At 38.6% G+C, this 24924-nt stretch overlaps 2 protein-coding genes across 5 annotated transcripts in view; both read right to left on the bottom strand.

The window, feature by feature from the left end:
- The window catches only part of LOC131394415 (zinc finger protein 26-like), an 85958-nt gene extending 64106 nt beyond the window's left edge, over positions 1 to 21852 (bottom strand). For 2 of the 4 annotated variants that reach the window (XM_058525773.1, XM_058525778.1), the window contains exon 1: positions 21496 to 21740. The gene's annotated coding sequence lies outside the window, so the exon portion shown is untranslated. Of the gene's footprint in view, positions 1 to 21495; positions 21741 to 21804 lie in introns of those variants that run through there. The other 2 variants (XM_058525774.1, XM_058525776.1) reach the window with 2 other exon arrangements.
- LOC131394426 (zinc finger protein 426-like) lies at positions 328 to 21502 on the bottom strand. The gene is made up of 5 exons (XM_058525789.1): positions 21373 to 21502; positions 2293 to 2398; positions 2046 to 2120; positions 1301 to 1427; positions 328 to 767 (listed from the first exon to the last, which is right to left on the bottom strand). The coding sequence occupies exons 2-5, from the start codon at positions 2329 to 2331 to the stop codon at positions 646 to 648; spliced, it is 363 nt and encodes a 120-aa protein (XP_058381772.1). The 5' UTR covers positions 2332 to 2398; positions 21373 to 21502; the 3' UTR covers positions 328 to 645.
- Positions 21853 to 24924: the final 3072 nt, after the last annotated feature.

Raw genomic sequence — 24924 nt, 5'->3', positions numbered from 1 at the left:
ATCTTTGCTGAATGTCGAAAATAAGAAATATCTCTTTTTAAACTTACTGATCTTACCATTTCTAGCCTATTGGGTGTTTTCTCCCCAAAAATATCCTGTGGAATTGTTGAGTCTTTGGTTTTAAGTTGCATTTGCCATTCTAAAATAAAAAAGAATAACAAATGTAGCAATTTGCAAAAAGAAGTGCAGGCTAAAGGAGTTAAAAACAATGAGGCTCACTGTATTATTTCCAAATTAAACATATTAAGCAAAAAAAGGGCAAGACAGAGGAGTATGGCTATGTCAAAAATTTTGCTATGATAAAAATGTGCAGTCAAAATTCAGTAGTTGATTAAAATGATTCCATGAAAATCAAAAAATGATGGGGAAAAGAAACAGAATACTATCAGAGAAAGAAAGTAGGACAGTTATAGAAAAGACCATATATCCAAATCATAAAGTTAAAAAAGCAGAAAAAGTCATTCTGTGATATCACAGAAAATTGTGATTAAATATGTAAAATAAGAACATATGAGAAGTCGACAATATCCCAAAGTTTCAGAGACCAGTGACCTCAGCCTTCTAAAGAAAGTGCATCTTCAAGTTTCCTCATTATAACTAAATACACTGAAATTTTCATTGATCACGGAAGATCTTCACAATCACTCACCTTGGAAGATTCTCTCCACTGTCCTCAACTCCGCTTCTTGTTCCAACCAAGCGATCAGACTGGGTTTGGACAAGTGATATTATGTTCACAGGGAAAGATGTATTAATAGAAAGGGCCTCTGCAAAAGATGACACACTATCACATGAATCAGGTCCTATATTTCCAACGAATGCAGTAAAATTACTTCAAGAGATAAAAATGCAAATATCCCCTCTGTGCATCACAGATTGGTTATCACTTGCTACTGAAACCCATGTTCAGACATAGATATACATATTACAGAACATTAAGACTTTTTATTGATACAGGAAATACAGTAAGAGTAAAAGATATTCATTCTCATGGAGAAACAACTACACCAGTGGTTGTCACACTTTACTGTCCACTGGAATCATGTGCAGTATCTTCATTAAACACAGATGTCTGGGCCCAATGCCAGAGATTCATTCATGATGTCAAAGGTAGAGGCTGAGAATTCACATTTCTGGGAGAGTGATGGGGATGGTGCTAGTCCTAGAACCACATTTTTACAGAATCCACACTTGGTTAAAACCCACTAGTGTAAAGACTAGTGTCTGTTTCCACTGTGTGCACATTTCACATCACCAATATCTGTTGCATAAGAGCTTACAGGAATGATGGCAGCCTTACCTACCGTGGTCAGGTTCTTGTAGTTCTCCAGCATCACATCTCTGTACAGATTTTTCTGAGCTGGGTCCAGTAAAGTCCACTCCTCTCGGGTGAAGTGCACAGTCACATCAGGAAAGGTAACTGAGTCCTAAACCATCAGACACAAGCTGGCTTCAGTAAAGTAACATTTCCACCAGTGTTCATTGGGGAATGACGATGGCAGACCCAATGGCAACAAAGGATTTCAAGGTCTCTCATTATCTCCCCCAGGATACAATGCTCCTGTGTACTCTTCTGTCTACACTCACTCATGGTTGATACTCTCCAGTTAAGCCTTTAATGGAACCTCTAACACATGAACTTACCTCACAACAACTAGACTAAAAGCTCCTTTCATTTTATTTCCCTCTTGCAGCATGGTTCTAAGTAAATTGCAGACACTTGGAAAAGCTGAATGAATAAATTCTTTGAGAAATGCACACTTTCAAATTCATTACCACGTCAGAGCACATAGCAAAATTTAAAAAAATGCAGTCACCATCATAAAAGACTATTAGAAAGTAATTATTGAAATACTGAAATACTTGTATTGGTTCATAGGAACCAATACAAGAGGCTCCAATTTAGGAGAGAATGCAACAGGGACTCAGTCCTTGAGTGGCTTGATTTCTTTAAGAAACTCTGAAGACAGATCTACCTAGAAGGAAATGTGTCTAACTGGTGGATGCAATATATCACTTTGTAGAAAGATATACTTTCTAATTACCTGAGAAAAATTTGTCAAACAGTCAGTTGCCATCCTTTCTGATTCTATCTTTTCCTCAGGAAAGGAGAAAGAGATCTTAGAAAGAAAAAAAGGCATGAGGATCTAGAGGTGACCATAGTTCTAACATTCACTTGCCTGGAAGTCATTCCATTCTAGCTTGAAATTCCCAAATATCCCCCTTCACACTCAGGAAATCTCACACAAATACACACTACTGCCATCAAATGTCAGAGGAGTCTTGTCTCACCTGAAGCCACAAAATAGGACTGTGAGCCATGATGTCCATCAGGAAATCCTAATGGTTTCATTTTACAGGGAAAGAAACTTAAGTCCTGAAGAATGTGACTCTTCATCTGTCAAGGCAATAAACTTGATGAATGAGATTATGCAACCACTCTACCTAATGCATATATGCCAGGAGTTGACTTAGAGAACAGCATTCTCTGGCCCACTTCACATCCTCCTAGATAAACCAGCAGCATGACTACTCAGGTCCAGACCAAAGGACTCTATATTGTACAGGGAGGACCTAAAAGCTACTAAAACAGTATGCTCTATACCAAGAGTATCAGTAACATCAATTACCATTTACTGAGTACCATCTATATCAGGTATCTCACTGAGAGCTTATATAGCTCATTTATGTATTTGGAACAACTTGAATATCTGAACCTAATCTTTCAACTGTAAATTCTGTATGATCTAAACACAAAGCAAATACATCTCACAAAAAATTAGTGTCCGGTCAATTCACAACACTTTCAATATAGATAATAACGTAAAATATCTTAATTTTTCTTATATTGCTTATATGCTTAAGTAAATATTTTCAATGTATACATGATCTACAAATTCTACCAGACGGCACTGGTCAAGACTGCTCCTGGGCATATGAAGAGAAGAAAAATGAAATCTTTTATTAGCTCAACACTCTGGAGCCTCCTTTGATGGACGCTGGTGAAGTCTGAAGCTCTGCATGACCTTCCTTTTAAGTTTTTATCCCTGCCTTACCCCTTTATGCTTTCACTAGATAATGAAAATGTAGTAGACACTCAGTTGAGGGTACTAACCTATACAGACAACATCCTAGGCATTAAAGATCCAACAACCCTGCTGGAGAATACAGACATTAAAATAATAATTGATATACAAATTCATCACTGATAATGGAAAACAATCAAGGAAGTGAGAAAATAACAAGTGTCCTGCACACACACAAAAACACATATATTCCACTGGTTCCTGAATACAAAAATGGAAAAAAGGAAAATAATCATTAGGTCTTTCACATCTGACCCTAAAACATTAGAAAAAATATGTCAATGATTTTATGAAAGAACTCAGAATACATTCGAGTCCTGGGATGCCCACACAGGTCTTTGTGGGAAGCATTCAAATCAAACAGGTCTGCACTATCCCCTTTCCTTGGCAAAAAGTGCCATATCACACTTTCCCCAACATCTGTCTATTTTATGAGTCTTTTTCCAACAAGCACCTCTTCATTTTACTTATCAGTTCCATTTTGTACACAATTGGTGTTTATATTTATTTGTTTCTTTCATAAACTTCCTTCATGTTTCTCCAATTATCTCTTAACATTCTGTATTTCACAATTATTTGTTGTTTTTTGGTGAGGAAGATTAGCCCTGAGATAACACCCATTGCCAATCCTCCTCTTTTTGCTGAGGAAGATTGGCCCTGGGCTGCCCAGGCAACACCAGAATCAGCAGAAGTGCTCTCACTCCAGTGACCCTACAGTGACACCCACAACTGCAGCAACATTGTAGGCAGCAAAGAACCAGCAACTTCAGAGGCACAAGCAGCTCAATGAGGTTACTCATGACTTGTCTGGCAGAGACAGTGGAGGGTGGAAATTGCAGGCTCTCAAATACAATAGAAGCAGCTCAGAATCAAAATAAAGCTTACCCAAATAAGAAAAATATTTCGTACCCCAAATGCACCGGTAGAGGAACAACTCATTAGCCACCAAGAAGAACAAAAGTAACCCAGTAGAATAAGAAAAAAATGACATTTCTCTAGAAGCTGAACTTCAAGTCACGGAAGACTGCAATCTAAAGAATTCAAGATAGCTGTCATGAAGAAACACCAAGGCTTACAAGAATACTCAGAAAGACAGTTTACTGAACTCAAAAATAAAATTAACAACCAGAAGGAATACTTCACCAAAGAGATGTAAATTGAAAAAAAAAACAAAAAATTTGGGAGCTGAGGAGCACATAAATGAGATTAAGAATTTAAAAAAAGCATTGGAACTAGAACAGAACATACAGAAAAGAGAATGAGCAAGTTCAAAGATAGAAATCCAGAAATGATTTAGGTGGAAGACGAGAGAGAAGTAAAATTTTCAAAAGATGGAGAAATGCTATGAGAAATACCCAACTCAATTAAGAAAACCAACACATGGACAACGGGTATCCCAAAAGGAGAAGAGAGAGAGAAAGGAGCAGAGAGCTTATTCAAAGAAACAGTAGCTGAGAACTTCCCAAACCTGGGGAAGGAACTGGATACAGAAGGACATGAGACTAATAGAACATCTAATTATCTCAACGCAAACAGATCTTCTCCATTGCACACTAAATTAAAATTGTCACAAGTCAATGACAAAGGAAAAATATTAAGGGCAGACTGGGAGAAGAAAATAACTTACAAAAGAAGCCCTATTAGGCTATCAATGGATTTCTCAGCAGAAAATCTACAGGCTAGGAAAAAGTGAAATGATATATTCAAAATATTCAAAATTAAACACTGCCAGCTTTACAGCAACTAGAAGGATGTGCAACTACGACATACAACTATCTACTGGGGCTTTGGGGGAAAAAAAGGAGGACTGGCAATAGATGTTAGCTCAGAGCCTGTCTTCCTCAGCAAAAAGAGGAGGATTAGCATGGATGTTAGCTCAGGACTGATGTTTCTCACACACACACAAAAAAAAATTAAAAAAAAACAAACACTGCCAGCTAAAAATACTCTATCCGGCAAAGTTATCCTTCACATATGAATCAGAAATAAAGGCTATCCCCAACAAACAAAAGGTGAGGAAGTTCATCACCACTAGATCTGCCTTACAAGAAAGGTTGAAAGGATCCCTCCTACCTGAAACAAAAAGGCAAAAGTACACAAAGCTTTGAACAAGGTGATAAATAGACAATCAGAAAACTGCAACTCAACATCAGAATAAGTTAGCAAACAATCATAACACAAATGCTCAGGAGAAAAAAGATGTTAATAATAACTAAACACTTCAATCTGGTCATAAACTCGCAATACAAAAAGAAATAACTTGTGACAACAAAAACACACCAGGAAGAGGAAAAGCATGGAACCTACATAGGCAAATGGACATAAGATGCTATCAGCAAAAAAACGACTATCTCATCTATGAGATCTTGTATACAAACCTCATGGTAAAGACAAAACAATAATTCAGAGCAGAGTCACAAAACATAAAAAGTGGAAACTGAGAAACAAAAGACAGAAAACCACCAAACTGAAATGGCAGACAGAAACACAAGGAGAAAGAAACACTGCAAACACAGAAAAACTAGAGAATAAATGATAAAATGGCAATATTAAGCCATCATATATCAAAAATCACTCTGAATGTAAATAGATTGAATTCACCAGTCAAAATACACACAGTGGCTGGATAACAGAACAAGACCTGACAATATGCTGCCTCCAGGAGACCCACCCCAGCTCTAAATACAAACATAGGCTGAGAGTGATGGAATGGGAGATGATACTCCAAGCAAATGGCAACCAAAAGACAATGTGTATCCATACTCATATGAGACAAAATAGACTTCAAGCCAAAAAAGGGAACAAGAGACAAAGATGGACATTATATACTGATCAAGGGGCGATGCCACCAAGAAAATAGAACTTTTACTAATATATATGCACCTAACATACATGTACAAAAGTATATAAAGCAACCATTAACAGACATACAAGAAAATGACAGCAACATAATAATAGTAGACACATTAATACTGCACTAACATCAATGGATAGATCATGCAGACAGAGTCAAAAATGAAACACTGGCCTTGCATGAAACTCCAGACCAGATGGACTTGACAGATAAATATAGAACATTCCATCCAAAATCAGCATAATACATATTGTTCTTGAGTATACATGAAACATTCTCTAAGATAGACCATATGCTGGGAAACAAAACAAATCTCAATAAATTTAGGGAAAGACAAATCCTATCAAGCATCTTTTCAGACCACAATGGTATGAAAGCAGAAATCAACTACAAGAAGAAAGCTAGAAAAGTCACAAATATGCAGAGACTAAACAACATGCTACTGAACAAGTATTGGTTCAATGAAAAAATCAAGGAAGAAATAAAAAAATACCTAGAGACAAAACAAAATGAAAACACAATATACCAAAACCTATAAGATGCAGCAAAAGCAGTACTTACAGGGAAATTTATAGCAATACAGACCTACAGCAAAGAACAAAACAAACCTCAAATAAAGTCTAACACTGCACCTAAAAGAACTAGAAAAAGAACAAATGAGGTCCACAGTCGGTAGAAGGAAGGAAATAATAAAAATAAGAACAGAAATGAATAAAATAGAGACGATAAGGACGAGAAAAGATCAATGAAACTTAGATCTTGCTCTTTAAAAAGCTACACAAAATTGACAAACCCTTAGCTAGACTCACTTCAAAAAAAAAAGGTTCAAATAAAATCACAAATGCAATAGAAAAAATTACAATGGATACCACAGAAATACGAAGGATTAAGACAATACAATAAAAAGCTATACACCAACAAATTGGATAACCTAGAAGAAACAAATAAATTCTTAGAATCATACAACCTCCCAACACCAAATCAAGAAAAAATAGAGAATTTGAAATCTGAATAGACCTATCACAAGTAAATAGACTAAAACAGTAATCAAAAACCTCCACAAAAGCAAAAATCCAGGACTGGATGGCTTCTCTGGTGACTTCTCCCAAATACGCAAAGACGAGTTAATGCCTATCTTTCTCAAACCCTTCCAAAAAACTGAAGAAGATGGGATGCTCCCTAACTCATTTTACAAGACCAACATTACCCTGATACCAAAACCTGACAAAAATAACACAAAAAAGGAAAATTACAGAACAATATCATTGATGAACATGGATGCAAAAATCCTCAACAAAATATTAGCAAATTGAATACAACAATTTGGTGTAAAAGGATAATACACCACCATCAAGTAGGATTTATGCCAGGGACGCAAGGATGGTTAAACACCGGCAAATCAGTGTAATACACCACATTAAAAAAACGAAAAATAAAAATCACATGATCATCTCAATAGATGCAGAAAAAGAATCTGACAAGATTCACTCTCTGTTTATGATAAAAAAAAAAGTCAATAAAACAGGTAAAGAAAAAGTACATTAACATAATGAAAGTCATATACCACAAACCCACGGCCATTGTCATACTTCATGCTGAAATACAAAGCTATTCCTCTATGAATAGGAACAAGAGAAGGATGCTCACTCTCACCAATCTTATTCAACATAGTAGTGAAAGTCCTAGCCAAAGAAATAAGGCAAGAAAAAGAAAAAGAAGGAATCCAAAGTGGAAAAGAAAAAGTAAAAGTGTCAGTATTTGCAGACAGCGTGACTCTACACATACAAAACCCTAAAGAATCCAGCAAGAAACTATTAGAAATAATGAACAAATACCGTAATGTTACAGGGTACAAAATCAACATACAAAAATCAGTTGCATTTGTATGCACTAACAACTAGCAGAAAGAAAAATCAAGAATAACATCCCATCTACAACCACAACAAAAAAAATACCTAGAAATAAATTTAACCAAGGATGTGAAAAATTGTACATTCAAAACTGTAAGACATTGTTGAAAGAACTGGAAAAAGACAGAAAAAAATGGAGATTCTATGCTTATGGATTGCAAAAATTAACACAGTTAAAATGTCCATATTACCTAAAGCAATCTACAGAGTCAATGCAATCCCAATCAGAATCTCAATGACATTCTTCACAGATATAGAACATTCCTAAAATTTATATGGAAAAACAAAGGACCCTGAATAGCCAAAGGAATCCTGAGAAAAAAGAACAAAGCTGGAGATATCACACTCCCTGATTTCAAAATATACTACAAACCTATCGTAATCAAAACAGCATGGTACTTGCAGAAAAATTGACACACAGATCAATGGAACAGAACTGAGAGCCCAGAAATGAAACCACACACCTATGGACAGCTAATCTTTGACAAATGAGCCAAGAACATAAAATGGAGAAAAGAAAGTCTCTTCAATAAATAGTGTTGGGGACAGAAAAAGTCAAGATGGCAGCGTAGGCAGACTCTGAACTCACCTCCTCCCGCAAACACAGCCAATTCACAACTACTCATGGAAAAATTACCCCTGAGAGAGAACTGAAAACTAGATAAGAGGAACTCCTGCACCAAAGGACAATCCTAATTGAGGTGGAAGAGGCAGAAACTGCCTTCTGGAGAGAAAAAAACGCCACCTTCACAACCTGCAGCGCTTTACGGCTGCCCGGGAGCAGCCCAAAGGTACGCAGCTCTCCCTGGAGGAACAGGGCCCGGAGCCAGGGAGGCATTTTGTGGATCCAGCACAATCGAGACAAGTGGCATAATATCTGACTTTGCCTGCTACTAAAACATTGGGGAGTACCCCCAAAAAAGCTGATTCACAAAAAAATTAAAACCGGCTCTTAAAGGGCCCACACGCAAATTCACCCGTTTCAGAAAGCAACCGAAAATCACCAGAAAGAAAGGAGCACAGTGCTTTGGTGAAAAAAGACTCACCTGACAGGCTCTGAGTGCATTGCAGTGAGAGGTGAGACCTCTCCAGGGACTGGGACATTGGCGGTGGCCATTGTTGTGGCCTAGTGTGGGCATGCTGCCACAGACACCATTGGAGTTCTCCCTGGGGCCTGCTAGCCCAGAGTCTGCTCCACCCACTAGAGCACCGATTTAATCCAGCTCAGCCAGGGCAGGCAGCCCACCCTAGGGACTGGCCCCACCCAACAACAACCTCTCAGGGAACTTGTGGGCCTGCAGATTGGTGACTGGATTCTCTGCAGCCTAGCGACTGAGCCCACTTCAGCGTGGCAGGGTGTGCACAAGGAGCGGGTGGAGAGTGTGGGGTGGTGGTGGAGTGTGTGGGGCTCCCACTGTGGAGAGACTGGGTCCACTTCAAGATGTCGGGGCACGCACACGGGGCAGGACTGTGTTGACTGTATGTGTGTGGACCTGTGAGCAGCGGGGCTTGTCAGCTGCAGAAGACTTGTGCTTCTCAAAGACCCACATAGGGGGTTTGCCCCACCTTCCAAAGCCTGAAACAACTGGGTGCTCCCATGCCTGAGGCCAGCACCACCCAGCAGCAATCCTCAGAGAGCTGACAAGAGACCTAAAGGCTGGAGGCTTATAGCAATTGTAAGCCCCTGAACCTAAACAACCTGCGATGCTAGGGGCCTACTCACTTAAAAGAAATACTGCAACACAAATGCGGTATTAGAACTTGTAGCCAACTGTGCTGGGGCTCCCCACACCTGATAAAGAGACTGAAGGGCCCACAACAACTACAACCAGCTGAGCATTACAACAGCTGGCCAGGAAGATAACTAAGCCTCCCTGGGCGCCTACAGGGAGAGCAAACACACCACAACAGAAGAACACATGTAGCCCACAAAGGGGTCACTCCTGGAACATTGAGAACTGAGGGAAGCACACTACAGACCTCCTAAGGCATCACTTATATAAGGTCACCTATCCAAGAGCAGAAAATGTAGCTGACCTACCTAATACACAGACACAATCACAGGGAAAGAGGCAAACTGAGAAGGCAAAGGAATCCATTCCAAGCAAGGGAACAGGACAAAACCCCAGAAAAGGAACTAAATGAAGCAGAAATGAGCAACCAACCCAACAGAGAGTTCAAACAAAGAGTGTTAAGGATACTCACTTAGCTGGGGAGAAGAACAGATGAACTCCATGAGAACGTCAACAAAGAAATGGAAGATATAAAAAAAAAACCAATCAAAAATGAAGAATACAATACTGGAAATGAAAAATTCACCAGAGAAACTCAAAAGCAGAGTAGAGAATACAGAAGAACGGATCTGTGAACTGGACAAAAGACTAGAAGAAATTACCCAAGCTGAACAGCTAAAAGAAAAAAGAATTAAAAAGAGTGAGGACAGTCTAAGGGACCTCCAGGGCAACATTAAGCGCACTAACACCCGTGTTACAGGTGTCCCAGAAGGAGAAGAGTGAGACAAAGGGGAAGAGAATCTATTTGATGAAATAATAGATGAAAACTTCCCTAACCTAAGGAAGGAAACAAATATCCAGGTACAGGAAGCACAGAGAGCACCAAAAAAGATAAACCCAAAGAGGCCAACACTAAGACACATCATAATCAAAATGTCCAGAGTTAAAGATAAAAAAAGAATCCTAAAAGCTGCAAGAGAAAGACAAGTTACATACAAAAGAAACCCCATAAGGCTATCAGCTGACTTCTCAGCAGAAACCTTACAGGCTAGAAGGGAGTGACATGATATATTTAAAATGCTAAAAGGAAAAAACTTACAGCCAAGAATACTCTACCCAGCAAGGTTATCACTCAAAATGCATGGAGAGATAAAAAGATTCCCAGACAAGCAAAAATGAAAGGAGTTTGTCACCAAGAAACCAGTGCTACAAGAAATGTTAAAGGGACTGATTTCAGGGGAAAAGAGGAGACCACCAATAGGAAAAATTATCTATTTCCATGATAAGAGGGTAATGGATACAAATGCACAAAAAATAGATTAGATATGATATCAAAAACATAAAATGAGAGAGGAAGGGAGTTAAAGAGTAGAGCTTTCAGACAGAGATCAAACTAAAGAATTCATCAATTCTGTATAGAGGACTAATAACACACTGAGAAAAAAAGAGTTTAAAAATGACAGTAAGTACACACTTATCAATAGCTACTTTAAACATCAACGGACTAAATGCTCCAATTAAAAGGCATAGGGTGGCTGATTGGATAAAAAAACAAGACCGATATATATGCTGCATACAAGAGACACACTTCAGACCTAAAGAAACTCACAAAATGAAAATGAAAGGATGGAAAAAGATACTCCACGCAAATAGCAATGAAAAGAAAGCTGGGGTAGCAATACTCATATCAGACAAAATAGACTTTAAAACAAAAACTGTAAAAAGAGACAAGGGCATTACATAATGATCAAGGGAACAACCCAAAAAAAGGATATAACACTTGTAAATATCTACACACCCAAGATAGGAGCACCTAAATATATAAAGCAATTATTAACAGACATAAAAAGAGAAATAGACGTAACACAATAATAGTAGGGGACTTTAACACTCCACTTACACCAAGGATAGATCATCCAAACAGAAGATCAATAAGGAAACATTGGCCTTATATGACACACTTGCACACATTGATATATACAGAGCATTCCATCCAAAAACCGAAGAATACATGTTCTTTTCAAATGCACAGGGAACCTTCTCCAGGATTGATCACAAATTAGGCCACAAAACAAGTCTACATAAATTTAAGAAGACTGAAATAGTACCAAGTATCTTTTCTGACCACAATGGTATGAAACTAGAAATCAACTATAGGAAGAAAATCAGAAAAGCCACAAATACGTGGAGATTAAACGAAATATGCTACTGAAAAACGATTGGGTCAACGAAGAAATCAAAGGAGAAATAAAAAAAAATACCTGGAGACAAATGAAAATGAAAACACGACACGCCAGAATTTATGGGATACAGCAAAAGCGGTTCTAAGAGGAAAGTTTATAGCAATACAGGCCTATCTCAACAAACAAGAAAAATCTCAAATAAACAATCTAACAATGCACCTAAAGGAACTAGAAAAAAAACAAACAAAGCCCAAAATCAGTAGAAGAAGGGAAATGATAAAAATCAGAGCAGAAATAAATGAAATAAAGACCAAAAAAACAATTGAAAAAATTAATAACACCAAAAGCCGGTTCTTTGGAAAGATAAACAAAATTGACAAACCTTTAACTAGACTCACCAAGAAAAAAAGAGAGAAGACTCAAATAAATAAAATCAGAAATGAAAGAGCAGAAATTACAACAGACACCTCAGAAATGCAAAAGATTATAAGAGAATACTATGAAAAGCATATATATGCCAACAAATTTGACAATCTGGAAGAAACGGATAAATTCTTAGAATCATACAACCTCCCAAAACTGGATCAAGAAAAAATAGAGATTTGAATAGACCAATCACCAGAAAAGAGATCGAAACAGTAATCAAAAACCTTCCGAAAAATAAAAGTCCAGGGCCAGACGTCTTCCCTGGTGAATTCCACCAAACATTCAAAGAAGACTTAATACTTATCCTTCTCAAACTCCTCCAAAAAATTGAGGATGAGGGGAAGCTCCCTAACTCATTCTACAAAGCCAACATTACCCTGATACCAAAACCAGACAAGGACAACACAAAAAAAAGAAAATTACAGGCCAATACCACTGATGAACATCGATGCAAAAATCCTCAACAAAATACTAGCAAGTCACATACAACCACATTAAAAAGATTATACACCATGATCAGGTTTATTTATTCCAGGTATGCAGGGATGGTTCAACATCTGCAAATCAATCAACGTAATATACTACATTAATAAAATGAAGAATAAAAATCACATGATAATCTCAGTAGATGCAGAGAAACTATTTGACAAGATACAGCATCCATTTATGATAAACACTCTGAATAAAATGGGTATAGAGGAAAAGTACCTCAACATAATAAAGGCCATATATGACAAACCCACAGCTAATATCATCCTCAATGGTGAAAAACTGAAAGCTACCTCTAAGAACAGGACAAGGATGTCCTGTGGACAAGGATGCCCACTCCTACCACTCCTATCTAACCTAGTACTGGAAGTCCTAGCCAGAGCAATCAGGCAAGAAAAAGAAATAAAAGGGATCCAAACTGGAAAGGAAGAAGTGAAACTCTCACTATTTGCAAATGACATGATTTTATATATAGAAAACCCTAAAGAATCCACCAGAAAACTTTTAGAAGTAATAAACGAATATGGTAAAGTTGCAGGATACAAAATCAACATACAAAAATCAGTTGCATTTCTATACACTAACAACAAAGTAGCAGAAAGAGAAATTAAGAATACAATCCCATTTACAATTGCAACAAAAAGAATACAAACCTAGGAACAGACTTAACCAAAGAGGTAAAAGATCTGTACACCGAAAACTATAAAACATTGCTGAAAGAAATTGAAGACGACACAAAGAAATGGAAAGATATTCCGTACTCTTGGATTGGAAGAATTAACATAGTTAAGATGTCCATACTTCCTAAAGCAATCTATGGATTCAATGCAATCCCTATCAAAGTTCCAACATTTTTCACAGAAATAGAACAAAGAATCCTAAAATTTATATGGAACAACAAAAGACCCCAAATAGCTAAAGGAATCCTGAGAAAAAAGAACAAAGCTGGAGTGTCACACTCCCTGATTTCAAAATATACTACAAAGCTTTAGTAACCAAAACAGCATGGTACTGCCACAAAAACAGACACACAGATCAACAGAATAGAATTGAAAGCCCAGAAATAAACCCACACATCTATGGACTGCTAATCTTCGACAAAGGAGCCAAGAACATACAATGGAGAAAAGAAAGTCTCTTCAACAAATGGTGCTGGGAAAACTGGATAGCCATATGCAAAAAAAATGAAAGTAGACCCTTACCTTACACCATACACAAAAATTAACTCAAAATGGATTAAAGACTTGAATGTAAGACCTGAAACTATGAAACTTCTAGAAGAAAACATAGGCAATACGCTCTTCAACACTGGTCTTAGCAACATATTTTCAAGTACTATGTCTGACCGGGCAAGAGAAACAACAGAAAAAATAAATGGGACTACATCAAACTAAAAAGCTTCTGCACAGCACAGGAAAACATCAACAAAACGAAGACAACCCAACAATTGGGAGAAGATACTTTCAAACCAAACATCTGATAAAGGGTTAATCTCCAAAATATATAAAGAACTCATGCATCTCAACAACAAGAAAACTAACAACCCAATTAAAAAATGGGCAAAAGACCTGAACAGACATTTCTCCAAAGAAGATATACAGATGGCCAACGGGCACATGAAAAGATGTTCAACATCATTAACTATCAGGGAAACGCAAATCAAAACTACGATGAGATATCACCTCACGCCCGTCATAATGGCTATAATTAACAAGACAGGAAACAACATGTGCTGGAGAGGATGTGGACAGAAGGGAACTCTCATACACTGCTGGTGGGAGTGCAAACTGGTGCAGCCACTATGGAAAACACTATGGAGATTCCTCAAAAAATTAAGGATAGAACTACCATATGATCCAGCTATTCCACTGCTGGGTATTTATCCAAAGAACATGAAAACACCAATGCATAAAGATACATGCACCTCTGTGTTCATTGCAGCGTTATTCACAATAGCCAAGACTTGGAAGCAACCTAAGTGCCCATCAAGGGACAAATGGATAAAGAAGATGTGGTATATATACACAACGGAATACTACTCAGCCATAAGAAAGGATGAAATCCAGCCATTTGTGACAACATGGATGGACATTGAGGGTATTATGCAAAGTGAAATAAGTCAGAGAGAGAAGGTCAAATACCGTATGATCTCACTCATTAAGTAGCAGATAATAACAACAACAAACAAACACATAGAGACAGAGATTGGATTGGTGGTTCCCAGAGGGAAAGGGGGGAGGGAGGAGGGTGAAAGGGATAATTCAGCACATGGGTGTGATGATGGGTTGTAATTACTATTTGGGTGGTGAACGTGATGTAATCTATGCAGAAATAGAAGTATAATGATGTACACCTGAAATTTATACAATGTTTTAAACCAATGTTTCTGCAATAAACAAAAGACTTAAAAAAAATAAAAAAATAAATAGTGTTGGGAAAAGTGGACAGCCACGTGCAAAAGAATGAAATTAGACCATTATCTTACACCACACACGAAAATTAACTAAAAATGGATTAAGGGTTTGAATGTAACACCTAAAATCATAAAACTCATGGAAGAAAACATAGGCACTACTCTTTGATATCGGTCTTAGCTGTATCTTTTTGAATACCATATCTACTCAGTCGAGGGAAGCAAAAGAAAAAATAAACAAATGGGTCTACATCAGACTAAAAAGCTTCTGCACGGCAAACGAAACCATCAACAAAATGAAAAGACAAACCACCAACTGGGAGAAAATATTTACAAATCCTATATCCAAAAACACGTTAATTTCCAAAATATACAAAGAACTCATACAACTCAACAACAGAAAACTGAACAACCCCACCAGAAAATGAGCCGAGGATATGAACACACATTTCTCCAAAGAAGAGATACCAATGGTCAACAGGCACATGAAAAGACATTCAACATCACTAATTATTAGGAAAATGCAAATTAAAATTACAAGGCGATATCACCTCACACCCCTGAGAATGGCTACAATTAACAAGACAAGAAATAACAAGTGTTGGAGAGGATGTGGAGAAAACGGAACCCTCATACACTGCTGGTGAGACTGCGAACTGGCGCAGCTACCATGGAAAACAGTATGGAGATTTCTCAAAAAATTAAAAATGGAATATATTTGGTCATATATACCATATGGCCCAGCTAACTCACAACTAGTATTTATTCAAAGAACATGAAATCACTAATCCAAAAAGATATATGCATCCCTCTGTTCACTCCAACATTATCGACTATAGCCAAGACTTGGAAGCAACCCAAGTGCCCATCAACAGATGAATGGAGAAAGAAGATATGGTATATACACAAAATGGACTATTACTCAGCCATAAAAAACACAAAATTGTTGCATTTGCAACAACATGGATGGACCTTGAGGGTATTATTATGCTAAGCAAAATAAGTCAGACTCAGAAAGACAAATACCATATGATTTCAGTCATATGTGGAAAATAAACAAACACACTGATAAGATGAACAGATTGAGGGGAAGGTGTGGGGAGATGGCCAAAGGAGTAAAAGGGCAAACATGTATGGTGATGGATAAAAACAAGACTACTGGTCATGAATACGATGCAGTCTATAGAGAAGCTGAAACATAATGACGTACTCCCAAAATTTACACAACGTTATAAGCCAATAGGACCTTAATAAAATAATTTCTTTTAAAAATGGGCAAAGGATATGAACAGACATTTTCCAAAGAGGATATACAGAGGGCCAACAGGCACATGAAAAGATGTTCAACATCACTAATTATTAGGGAAATGCAAATCAAAACTATAATGAGATGTCACCTGACATCCATCAGAATGTCTACTTTTTTTTTTTTTTTTTTTTAACTGAGGAAGGTTCACCCTGAGCGGGTCGCCACCACACGGCATAACCACTGATGAGTGGTGTAGGTCCACGCCCGGGAACCAAACCGGGCCACCGAAGCAGAACGTGTCAAACTTAACCACTAGGACAGGGGGCCGGCCCCCAGAATATCTACTATTAAAAAGACAAGATACAACAAGTGTTGGAGAGGATGTGGAGAAAAAGGAACCTTCATACACTGCTGGTGGGAAGGCAGAAGCAGCCACCACAGAAAAGAGTATGGAGATTGCTCGAAGAACTAAAAACAGAAATATCATATGATCCAGCAATTCCCCTTCTGAGTATTTCTTCAAAGAACAGGAAAACACTAATTTGAAAAGATATATGCACCCCTATGTTCTTGCAGCACCATACACAATAGCCAAGACTTGGAAACAACCTAAGTGCCCATCAAGGGATGAATGGATAAAGAAGTGGTGTATATATGTACACAATGGACTACTACTCAGTCATAGAAAAAGACAAAATCTTCCATTTGCGAATAGGTGGATGAACCTTGAGGGTAGTATGCTAAGTGAAATAAGTCAGATGGAGAAAGATAATTACTGTATGACCTCACTTATATGTGGAAGATAAACAAATACACATATATACAGATAACAGATCAGTGGTTACCAGAGGGGAAGGGTGAAAGGAGTAAAGGGGCATATGTGTATGGTGATGGATGGCAACTAGACTTTTGGTGATGAAAACGTTGCAGTCTACACAAAAGTCAAAATATAGTGATGTACACCTGAAACATATGTTATAAACCAATGTGACTTCTATTAAAAAAAACCTTTAATAAATCAAACACAGACCAACAAGCCAAAAGCTGATCTACAAAATGGCATTTGAATGATGACAACCATTGAAAGTCCCACAGTCATTATCTATGAACCAATACCACCCTCACAACCCCACAGTCCTTATTCTACAGCTCAGAAGACTAAAACCAGAAACATATATGGTCACAAAAACCGTGTGTCTAGACTCACAGTATAACTGTCCTTACTACCAGGGGTCTCAAACTGGGGGTTGCTGGGCTCAACAGGCCCAAGAATCTGTTTAGTCAGGTGGGGCCAGCATAGAATGCTTTACTTTTCTTTGTTTTTTGTAATTGAGATTTTAAAAATATACAATTAAATACACACATCTTAAGTATTTACTGGATGTGTTATAACAATCTCATATTCTCATGTAATCGCCAGCCTAAACAAGATACACAACATAGTTATCTCCCTGGAAAGCCTTCTTGCTCCTTCCAGTCCATTCCTTCCCCCCGCTCCCAGATGAGCAATCAGTTACTAGACACGCTATTGTGTATACATATACTAGGCAGTTTACACAGTATTTCCAAAGTATATCCTAATTGAGTTTTCCTCTATTGTTTAGTTGAACAATATGGGCAAAATATATTAAAATCTCCCCCTAGAATTGAGGACCTGTCTATTTCTTCTTCTACTTCTGTCAAGCAGAGCTTTACATATTTGAAACAATATTATTGAGTGGATATACATCTAAATTTTTATATTTTCAGAGAAACAGAATCTTTTATCAAAATGACCTCTGTAGCTGTACTAATGCTTTTCGACACTGTCATCTGACATCAGGATCAGCTTGTTTTGGAGAGGTTTTTTGCATTGTGTCTGTTTTGGATGCCAAGGTTTGCCAGTACAAAGAGTAGCACAGAGCCTGGCTCAGTGAAGGCACCCGGTGACTGGTGATCAACAGACAACAGAGATCCTTCACACCACTTCCTGCCAAGGGGAAAGACATTCACAGAATCACAGTATCTGCACATCCTCACCAACTTTATCTTCAGAACCCTCATCAGTTGTTTCACCATGGCACAGCTAGCTCATTGGGAGACCCAAGCGGCAAACAGAGAGTGTAACATGCATATTACCAAGCCACATGGAGACTTCAGTGCTTTCTGGCAACCTGCATTGTCAGGGGAGTTTTCTGGTCCTTTACCTGTGGAGTGACTCTAGCCCCTTAAATGTGTCAGTGTCTATAAAAAGTCAAACAGGACTGGTTATTCTGGACATTCAGTCAGGGAATCAAAGGCCTAATCTGGGCAGGAGAAGGAATCTCAAGGTGGACTACAAAACCATAATATGTTTATTAACATAAACATTTGCTAAGATTGATAATAACACAAGTGAATTACTGAATTGGATTAATTCCTTGAATGAATTTGCTACTCATAATATTAAAACACATCCATACTTTCTCTTGATTCACATCACTTGAACAGATATTACTTATTTCTCCTGTCAGGTATACATTGAAGACTAGAATCCTCCCTCAGCATTTTCCCAACCACATAAAACATCTCTACTGTCAAATCTGGGCGTAACCCTTGATGCTCTCCCCACTCTCACCCTAGAAATGTAATCAACCAAATACACAACGCTTTCCCCATCTCCTACTAGTGTCCCTTCCCACACCACTAACTCCAATGCCTCGTCTTTTTACGACTGAAATATTTATCACCTCTCTTACATTCAGCTACTCTCATATAAAAAGAGAAAATAATACCATTCTCTAATTTAGCTCCAGAACCCTAATCAATTTTTAACAATACATTTATTTTCTTGGAGAGATATTTGCCTCCTCCACTAGCTTACAAGTTTCCTAAGAACAGCCAGGGGTTGAAATTTTTCACTAAGCACTAACCATTCAAACATTCATTAAGTGGGGGTATATCCTCTAATAAAGGAATAGATGAAAGAAATGCCTGGATTCTTTCACTTTTACCTTCTACACAACTTTCACATCATTTCATTTTTCCATAATAATCATCCACATCTAGGTTCCATGACCAAGTTTTAAAACTTATTCATCATAAGATTCTATCTTGACTCCACGCCTTCATTCTCATCTTTCCTGCAGTCCATTCCCAAAGCAGGAGTTAGTGGGTTCTGTTTAAGTTGCTATGGATTCAACTCACTCTGGAAGCCCCATGGTGGCAGTCCTCTGTCCACTTGGATGGCCACTGTTTCTCTGTCCCTGGTACAGATCCTAGCTCATTAAAGGAATTCAACGACCACTTGTGGATTGAACTGCCATTACCCACAAGAATGTTACAGTACAGTATGCACAAATAAAAGGAACACAAAAATAGAATTACAACCTAAGAATCAAGTAAGACTCATATAAAATGTCTGTGCAGAATATAATATAAACCAAAACACTGCACTTCTGAAAAAATATCTGAATATTTTTACTCAGGATGAAACGGGACAAGATATTCTCTTTGAAAACAAGTACCTTGAAGTTGAAACTAAAATTTTTTCCTTATGTTTCTCCATATTTTTAGACACGTTTTAAAAAAGTTCATTCAGAAACTACCAAACGGCACAAAAGACCTGTAGAAGGAAATTTATAATCTCCAGCAAAAGTAAATGTACATTTGCCCTTTGACCTAGAAAACCAACCTGAGCAGGTTACCCTGAAAACACACTCCCACAAATGTGAGACAACACATACAAAAGTTTATTCACTGCCCGTGATTAACAGATGCTAAGATAATTGTTAGAGATGTTGTTGGGGAACAAGATATTCCAAGAATCAAAATATCACCCCACATAGGACATTTTTATTCACAGGGAAAAGTCCACCTTTAAAAACAGAGCACTCTGCTGATCACTACCTTACGCCAGTAATCAAAGTGGGCATCACTAACTGAGGGATGGCATACATTTCTGTCTTCCCTGTGTAATGCAATTTGATGGACACATCACCTACAAAATATTTTTAAATGATCTTTTGAAGTCTCTACACCAGGAGTTGGCACACTTTGGTCACAGGCCTGTTTGTGTAAATAAAGCTTTGTTGGAACATAGTTATGCCCATTTGTTTACTTACGTTTATGGCTGCTTGCCCACCACAAAGCTAGAGCTGAGTAATTCTGACACCTTATAGCCTGCAAAGTTTATCAAGTACTTACTATCCGGACCTTTTCAGACAAAAACTTTGCCAACCTCTGCTCTGGACTCAATTACCAGTTGACAGGAAATACAAGACATGGAGAAAATATTTAAACACACCATGAAAATAAAATCAGAAATATCAAAATGTGTGACTTTCTGTAAGAATGTGTATGATTCTTTAAAGAGTCAATGCAATGGACCAACAATAGCAACTGATCTAGGTTAAAGATTAAAAGACATAAACAACGGCCATATATAAACCTTAATTGAGTCCTAGATGCAAAAACATATTTTAGAACAACGCGGAGAATTTTAGTTTTTACATAGAGCGGATATTTGATGACAGTATTCTTTTCAACTTTCTTGGGTAAAATAATAGTATTGTGGTTTTAACAGGATAATATTCTTATCTTTGGGAGATGAATTACCAAGTATTTAAAGGTCAAGTATCATGTCTGCAATTTATTTTCGACTTACTTTCAAATAGTTACCATAAAACGTATTTATCTATGGAGATAGCAAACACGCAAAATGCTAAAAATGGGTGAATCTACTACAATGAACACTCATTGTACACGATGTTCACATTTTCTGTAGGTTTAAGATTTTACAAAGGAAAAACGTGGGGAAAGAACACATTTAGTCCAAATATCCTGTTAACGGCAAACGCACTTATTCTAGTACTGGTGTCGTAGAGTCCCCATCTTTTTCTCCTGGAGGCCCCTGTTTAAAAGCTCTGCGGGGATGTGCGGGCCTAGGAAGTTCAGACGACGGGACAGCTAAGTATCTTTCTTTCCTTTAGATGCAAGACTTGTGGTCAACATATGCTTATAATTATATGCACAAATATGCTCACCCTTGACACCTAAGAAACTATCCTACCTTTCTACCTTCATGTAACGTTCAACAATAACGCGCAAGGACAAGGCCAAATTCTCAGACGACACATTCGTTTGCACAGGAAAAGCAGAAGAGGCCCCTGAGCCAACTTTCCCCCGGACTCACGGGAACACGACGGGGTCGCCAGGTCCGTGAGAACCGGAGCGCGCGGGGCCTGAGCAACGCGACTCGAGCAGCGGAAATTCTTCTCCTTCTGGAGAAAAGTCCCGAGGTTACTTCGGAGGCTTCTGAACAGGGGAGCCCAGGGGATGAAACCCCCGCACACGCGCCCTTCCCGCCCCGGCTCCGCGCGGGGACAGCGGCCGGGCGGACGCGAGCGGAGGGGCCCGGCCTCTCTAAGGAGGCCCCTCGGGGTCACACCTGTCCTTTACCGCCCTCCTGCCCCCCAGGGCGCTCCCTGCACGCGGGCCTCACAAGGGACGGGGTCACCGCAGGAGGACCCATAAGACCGCTCCAGGATGCGGGGGGTAAAAGAACAAAAAGACCGCGCGAACCGATGACGCCACTTCCGCTTCCTGCCTGCGGAGGTAAGGGGCGGGGCTCCAGGGCTCAGGCTGCCGATCACGTCCGACCGTGTCAGGCAGAGAAATTGCAGTTCTCCCCGCGTGGCTGCGGAGGACCCTGGGCTCGGCTCCGCGCGGGGGCGGGGGACAAAAACACGCCGAGCCGTTCAGGTTGAGGACGGAAGCAGGCCTGTGGGCGGGGCTACGGGTAGAGGACGGGGATCATACCCAGAGGCGAGGTTGGGGCGGGATGAGGCCCCGCGGGGAGTTTAGATGTCGGAAGAGAGAGGATGGGGCTGGAGACTCACGCCGCCGGGTGCTCGTCAACGCTTCTTTGCCTGCCTGTCTGTCCTCACCTTCCTAGAGCCCTTACCATGATTCTCCCCTAATAATATGCCTGCCAGTCCATGAGATGGTCTATCTCCTCCATTCAATCAATCTCATATTTAAGGTTTATTTCCCCTCCTTTCGTTTTATTTACCTTGGGGACCAAGCTAAACTCTAATCATTGATTCCTTTGCGTTTTCAGTGTAATGACATTTTTCTGTAGCTTTTATTTTTTCTACTTGAAATATGTATTTCTGATTTTTATATTTCCAGTTTTACCATATGGTCCAGGGCCTCCCGTACCAAATTGTGTAATAGCACTGATGCCAGGCTTCTTAACTCAGGAATGGTTCTACAGTTTCTCGGGTGATCATGCTTGCTTTGCGTTTCAGTGGGTGGCCTTTGTGGAGTAGATAAAAGTTCTTTTTAAATCCTAATTTACTAAAACATTTTATCAAGAATTGTTCATGTGTATTATTAAATGTGTTTTAGACATCTGTTGAATTGATAACTATTTTGCTATATTAATGTTTCTTCTGTTGCTGTACAAAATATTTAATTTTTATGAAGCCAAGAAATTGTTTTTTGAAAAACGATTTCTGGCTTTCCTACCTTGCCTTAAAAATTCTCTTCAAACTCTAGATTACGTTCAAATTTCCTAGTTTTGTTCCAAAATTTATTATTTTTGATGACATTTTAGTCTTTAATCCTCAAAGAATATATTTTGGCATGTGGTGTTGGGTAGTGGATCCAATTTTTTTTTCCTCCAGAAAGATGGCCGCTTGGTATAGTATCATTTATTGATAAACTATCCTTGACCTACTGATTTCAAATTCCACCTTTATTAAACAACAAATTCCTGTATATACCTGTATCAATTTCTAGACTCTCCCAGGCCAGTAATATTTACTTATGCCTGTATCATACTCTTTTAATTACAATAGTTTTATATTAAGTTTTAACATTTAGAATTAAAAATGTAACGGTTGCTAAAGTTTGTTGCATCTTACTACTCTAGGTGCTTCAGAGACATTAAATTTTTTATGCTAATGATGTAGTTACTCATGATTTTCTCTTTTCTTTGTTTTCTGCAACAGCTATAGTGAGATGTAATTCGCATGCCATACAATTGACCCATTTAAAACTATACCATTCAGTGTTTTTTTAGTATGTTCACAGTAGTGCAACCATCACAATTTTAGAACATCTACATCACTACGATATTACCATTTGGCTGTCATACCCCTATTTTCCTACTCCCTTCACGTCTAAGCTGCCAAGAACCTTCTTTCTATCTCTATAGATTTGCGTTTTCTAGACATTTCGTGTAAATTAAATCATACAATACTTTCTTTCTAATTGGTATGTGGTGATATATCATCATTGTTTTATTTGATCCTCTGTAATTTTTTTTTTCATGAGGAAGATCAGCCCTGAGCTAACATCCGATGCCAATCCTCCTCTTTTTGCTGAGGAAGATTGGCCCTAGGCTAACATCCATGCCCATCTTCGTCTACTTTATATGGGATGCCGCCACAGCATGGCTTGACAAGCGGTGCATCAGTGGGGGCCCAGGATCTGAACCTGCGAATCCTCAGGCCACCAAAGCAGAGCGTGCGCTCTTAACTGCTGTGCCACCGGGCTGGCCCCCTCTGTAATTTTTGTGTGTGTGTGTGAGGAGATCAGCCCTGTGCTAACATCTGCCAATCCTCCTCTTTTTTTGCTGAGGAAGACTGGCCCTGGGCTAACATCCATACCCATCTTCCTCCACTTTATATGGGACGCTGCCACAGCATGGCCTGCCAAGCAGTGCGTCGGTGCGCGCCCAGGATCCGAACCGGCGAACCCCGGGCGCCGCAGCAGAATGCGCGCACTTAACCGCTTGCACCACTGGGCCAGCCCCTCCCTCTGTAATTTTTTAAAGCAAAGTTGTATAGTTTTCAGTATACAAGTCTTTTACCTCCTTGGTTAAATATATCCTTAGGTATTTTATTCTTTTTGATGCAATTGTAAGTGGAGTTTTTCAAATTTACTTTTCAGATTGTTCATTGTAGTGTATAGAAACACACTGATTTTTCTGTGTTGATATTGTACCCTGTGAACTTGCTGAATTTTACTAGAGTAGTTTGTGTAGGTGTGTGTATTAACCATACATCTTGCTTTTCTTTGGCTGCACAGTATTTCATTGTACAAGTGCTCCCTCATTTATCTAAGTAGTTCCCTAGTGACTGATAGGTAGGTTGTTCTTGATATTTTTGTAGAACCAACAATGCTGCAGTGAATAACCTTGTACATAGAACATTTTGCATGAATATGAGTGTACCTGAATGATAAATTCTTCTCATTGAAATTGTTGAGTCAATTAAAAAATCAGAAACAGCCGACATGAGGACATTGAGGTATAACAACAAAGCATGTTAATATAATTGTAAACGGTTTATCATTATTTCATTAACTGTAACAATTTTATTATAATTTCATAAGCCAAAGCGTTATTTCGCTGCCGTTCTCCCATCTTATGATGTATTTCCTTGAACACAGGCCTTCAACACAAAGGCTTTGTGCAAATGTTTTTTGGGGGGAAGGGGGGCAAATTTGATCCCAGGGAGCAGGAGTACCAATAAAGGGAGTGAAACAGAGAAGGAAGCAAAGTCAATGAAGGAATCATTATCATTTTGATCTCTCTATGGGTAACTGGTGCTCA

The sequence above is a fragment of the Diceros bicornis genome, chromosome 30, assembly GCF_020826845.1.
Source record: "Diceros bicornis minor isolate mBicDic1 chromosome 30, mDicBic1.mat.cur, whole genome shotgun sequence".
NCBI classification, from domain to species: domain Eukaryota; kingdom Metazoa; phylum Chordata; class Mammalia; order Perissodactyla; family Rhinocerotidae; genus Diceros; species Diceros bicornis.
This window is presented reverse-complemented; position numbering and strand designations above follow the sequence as displayed.

Coding starts and splice junctions, on each gene's coding strand:
- LOC131394426 (XM_058525789.1), bottom strand. CDS start 2,331: ATGGACATCATGGCTCACAGTCCTATTTTGTGGCTTCAG. Junction 2,121..2,292: donor GTCCTATTTTGTGGCTTCAG/GTGAGACAAGAC, acceptor TTTCTTTCTAAG/ATCTCTTTCTCCTTTCCTGA. Junction 1,428..2,045: donor GTTTGACAAATTTTTCTCAG/GTAATTAGAAAG, acceptor CTGATGGTTTAG/GACTCAGTTACCTTTCCTGA.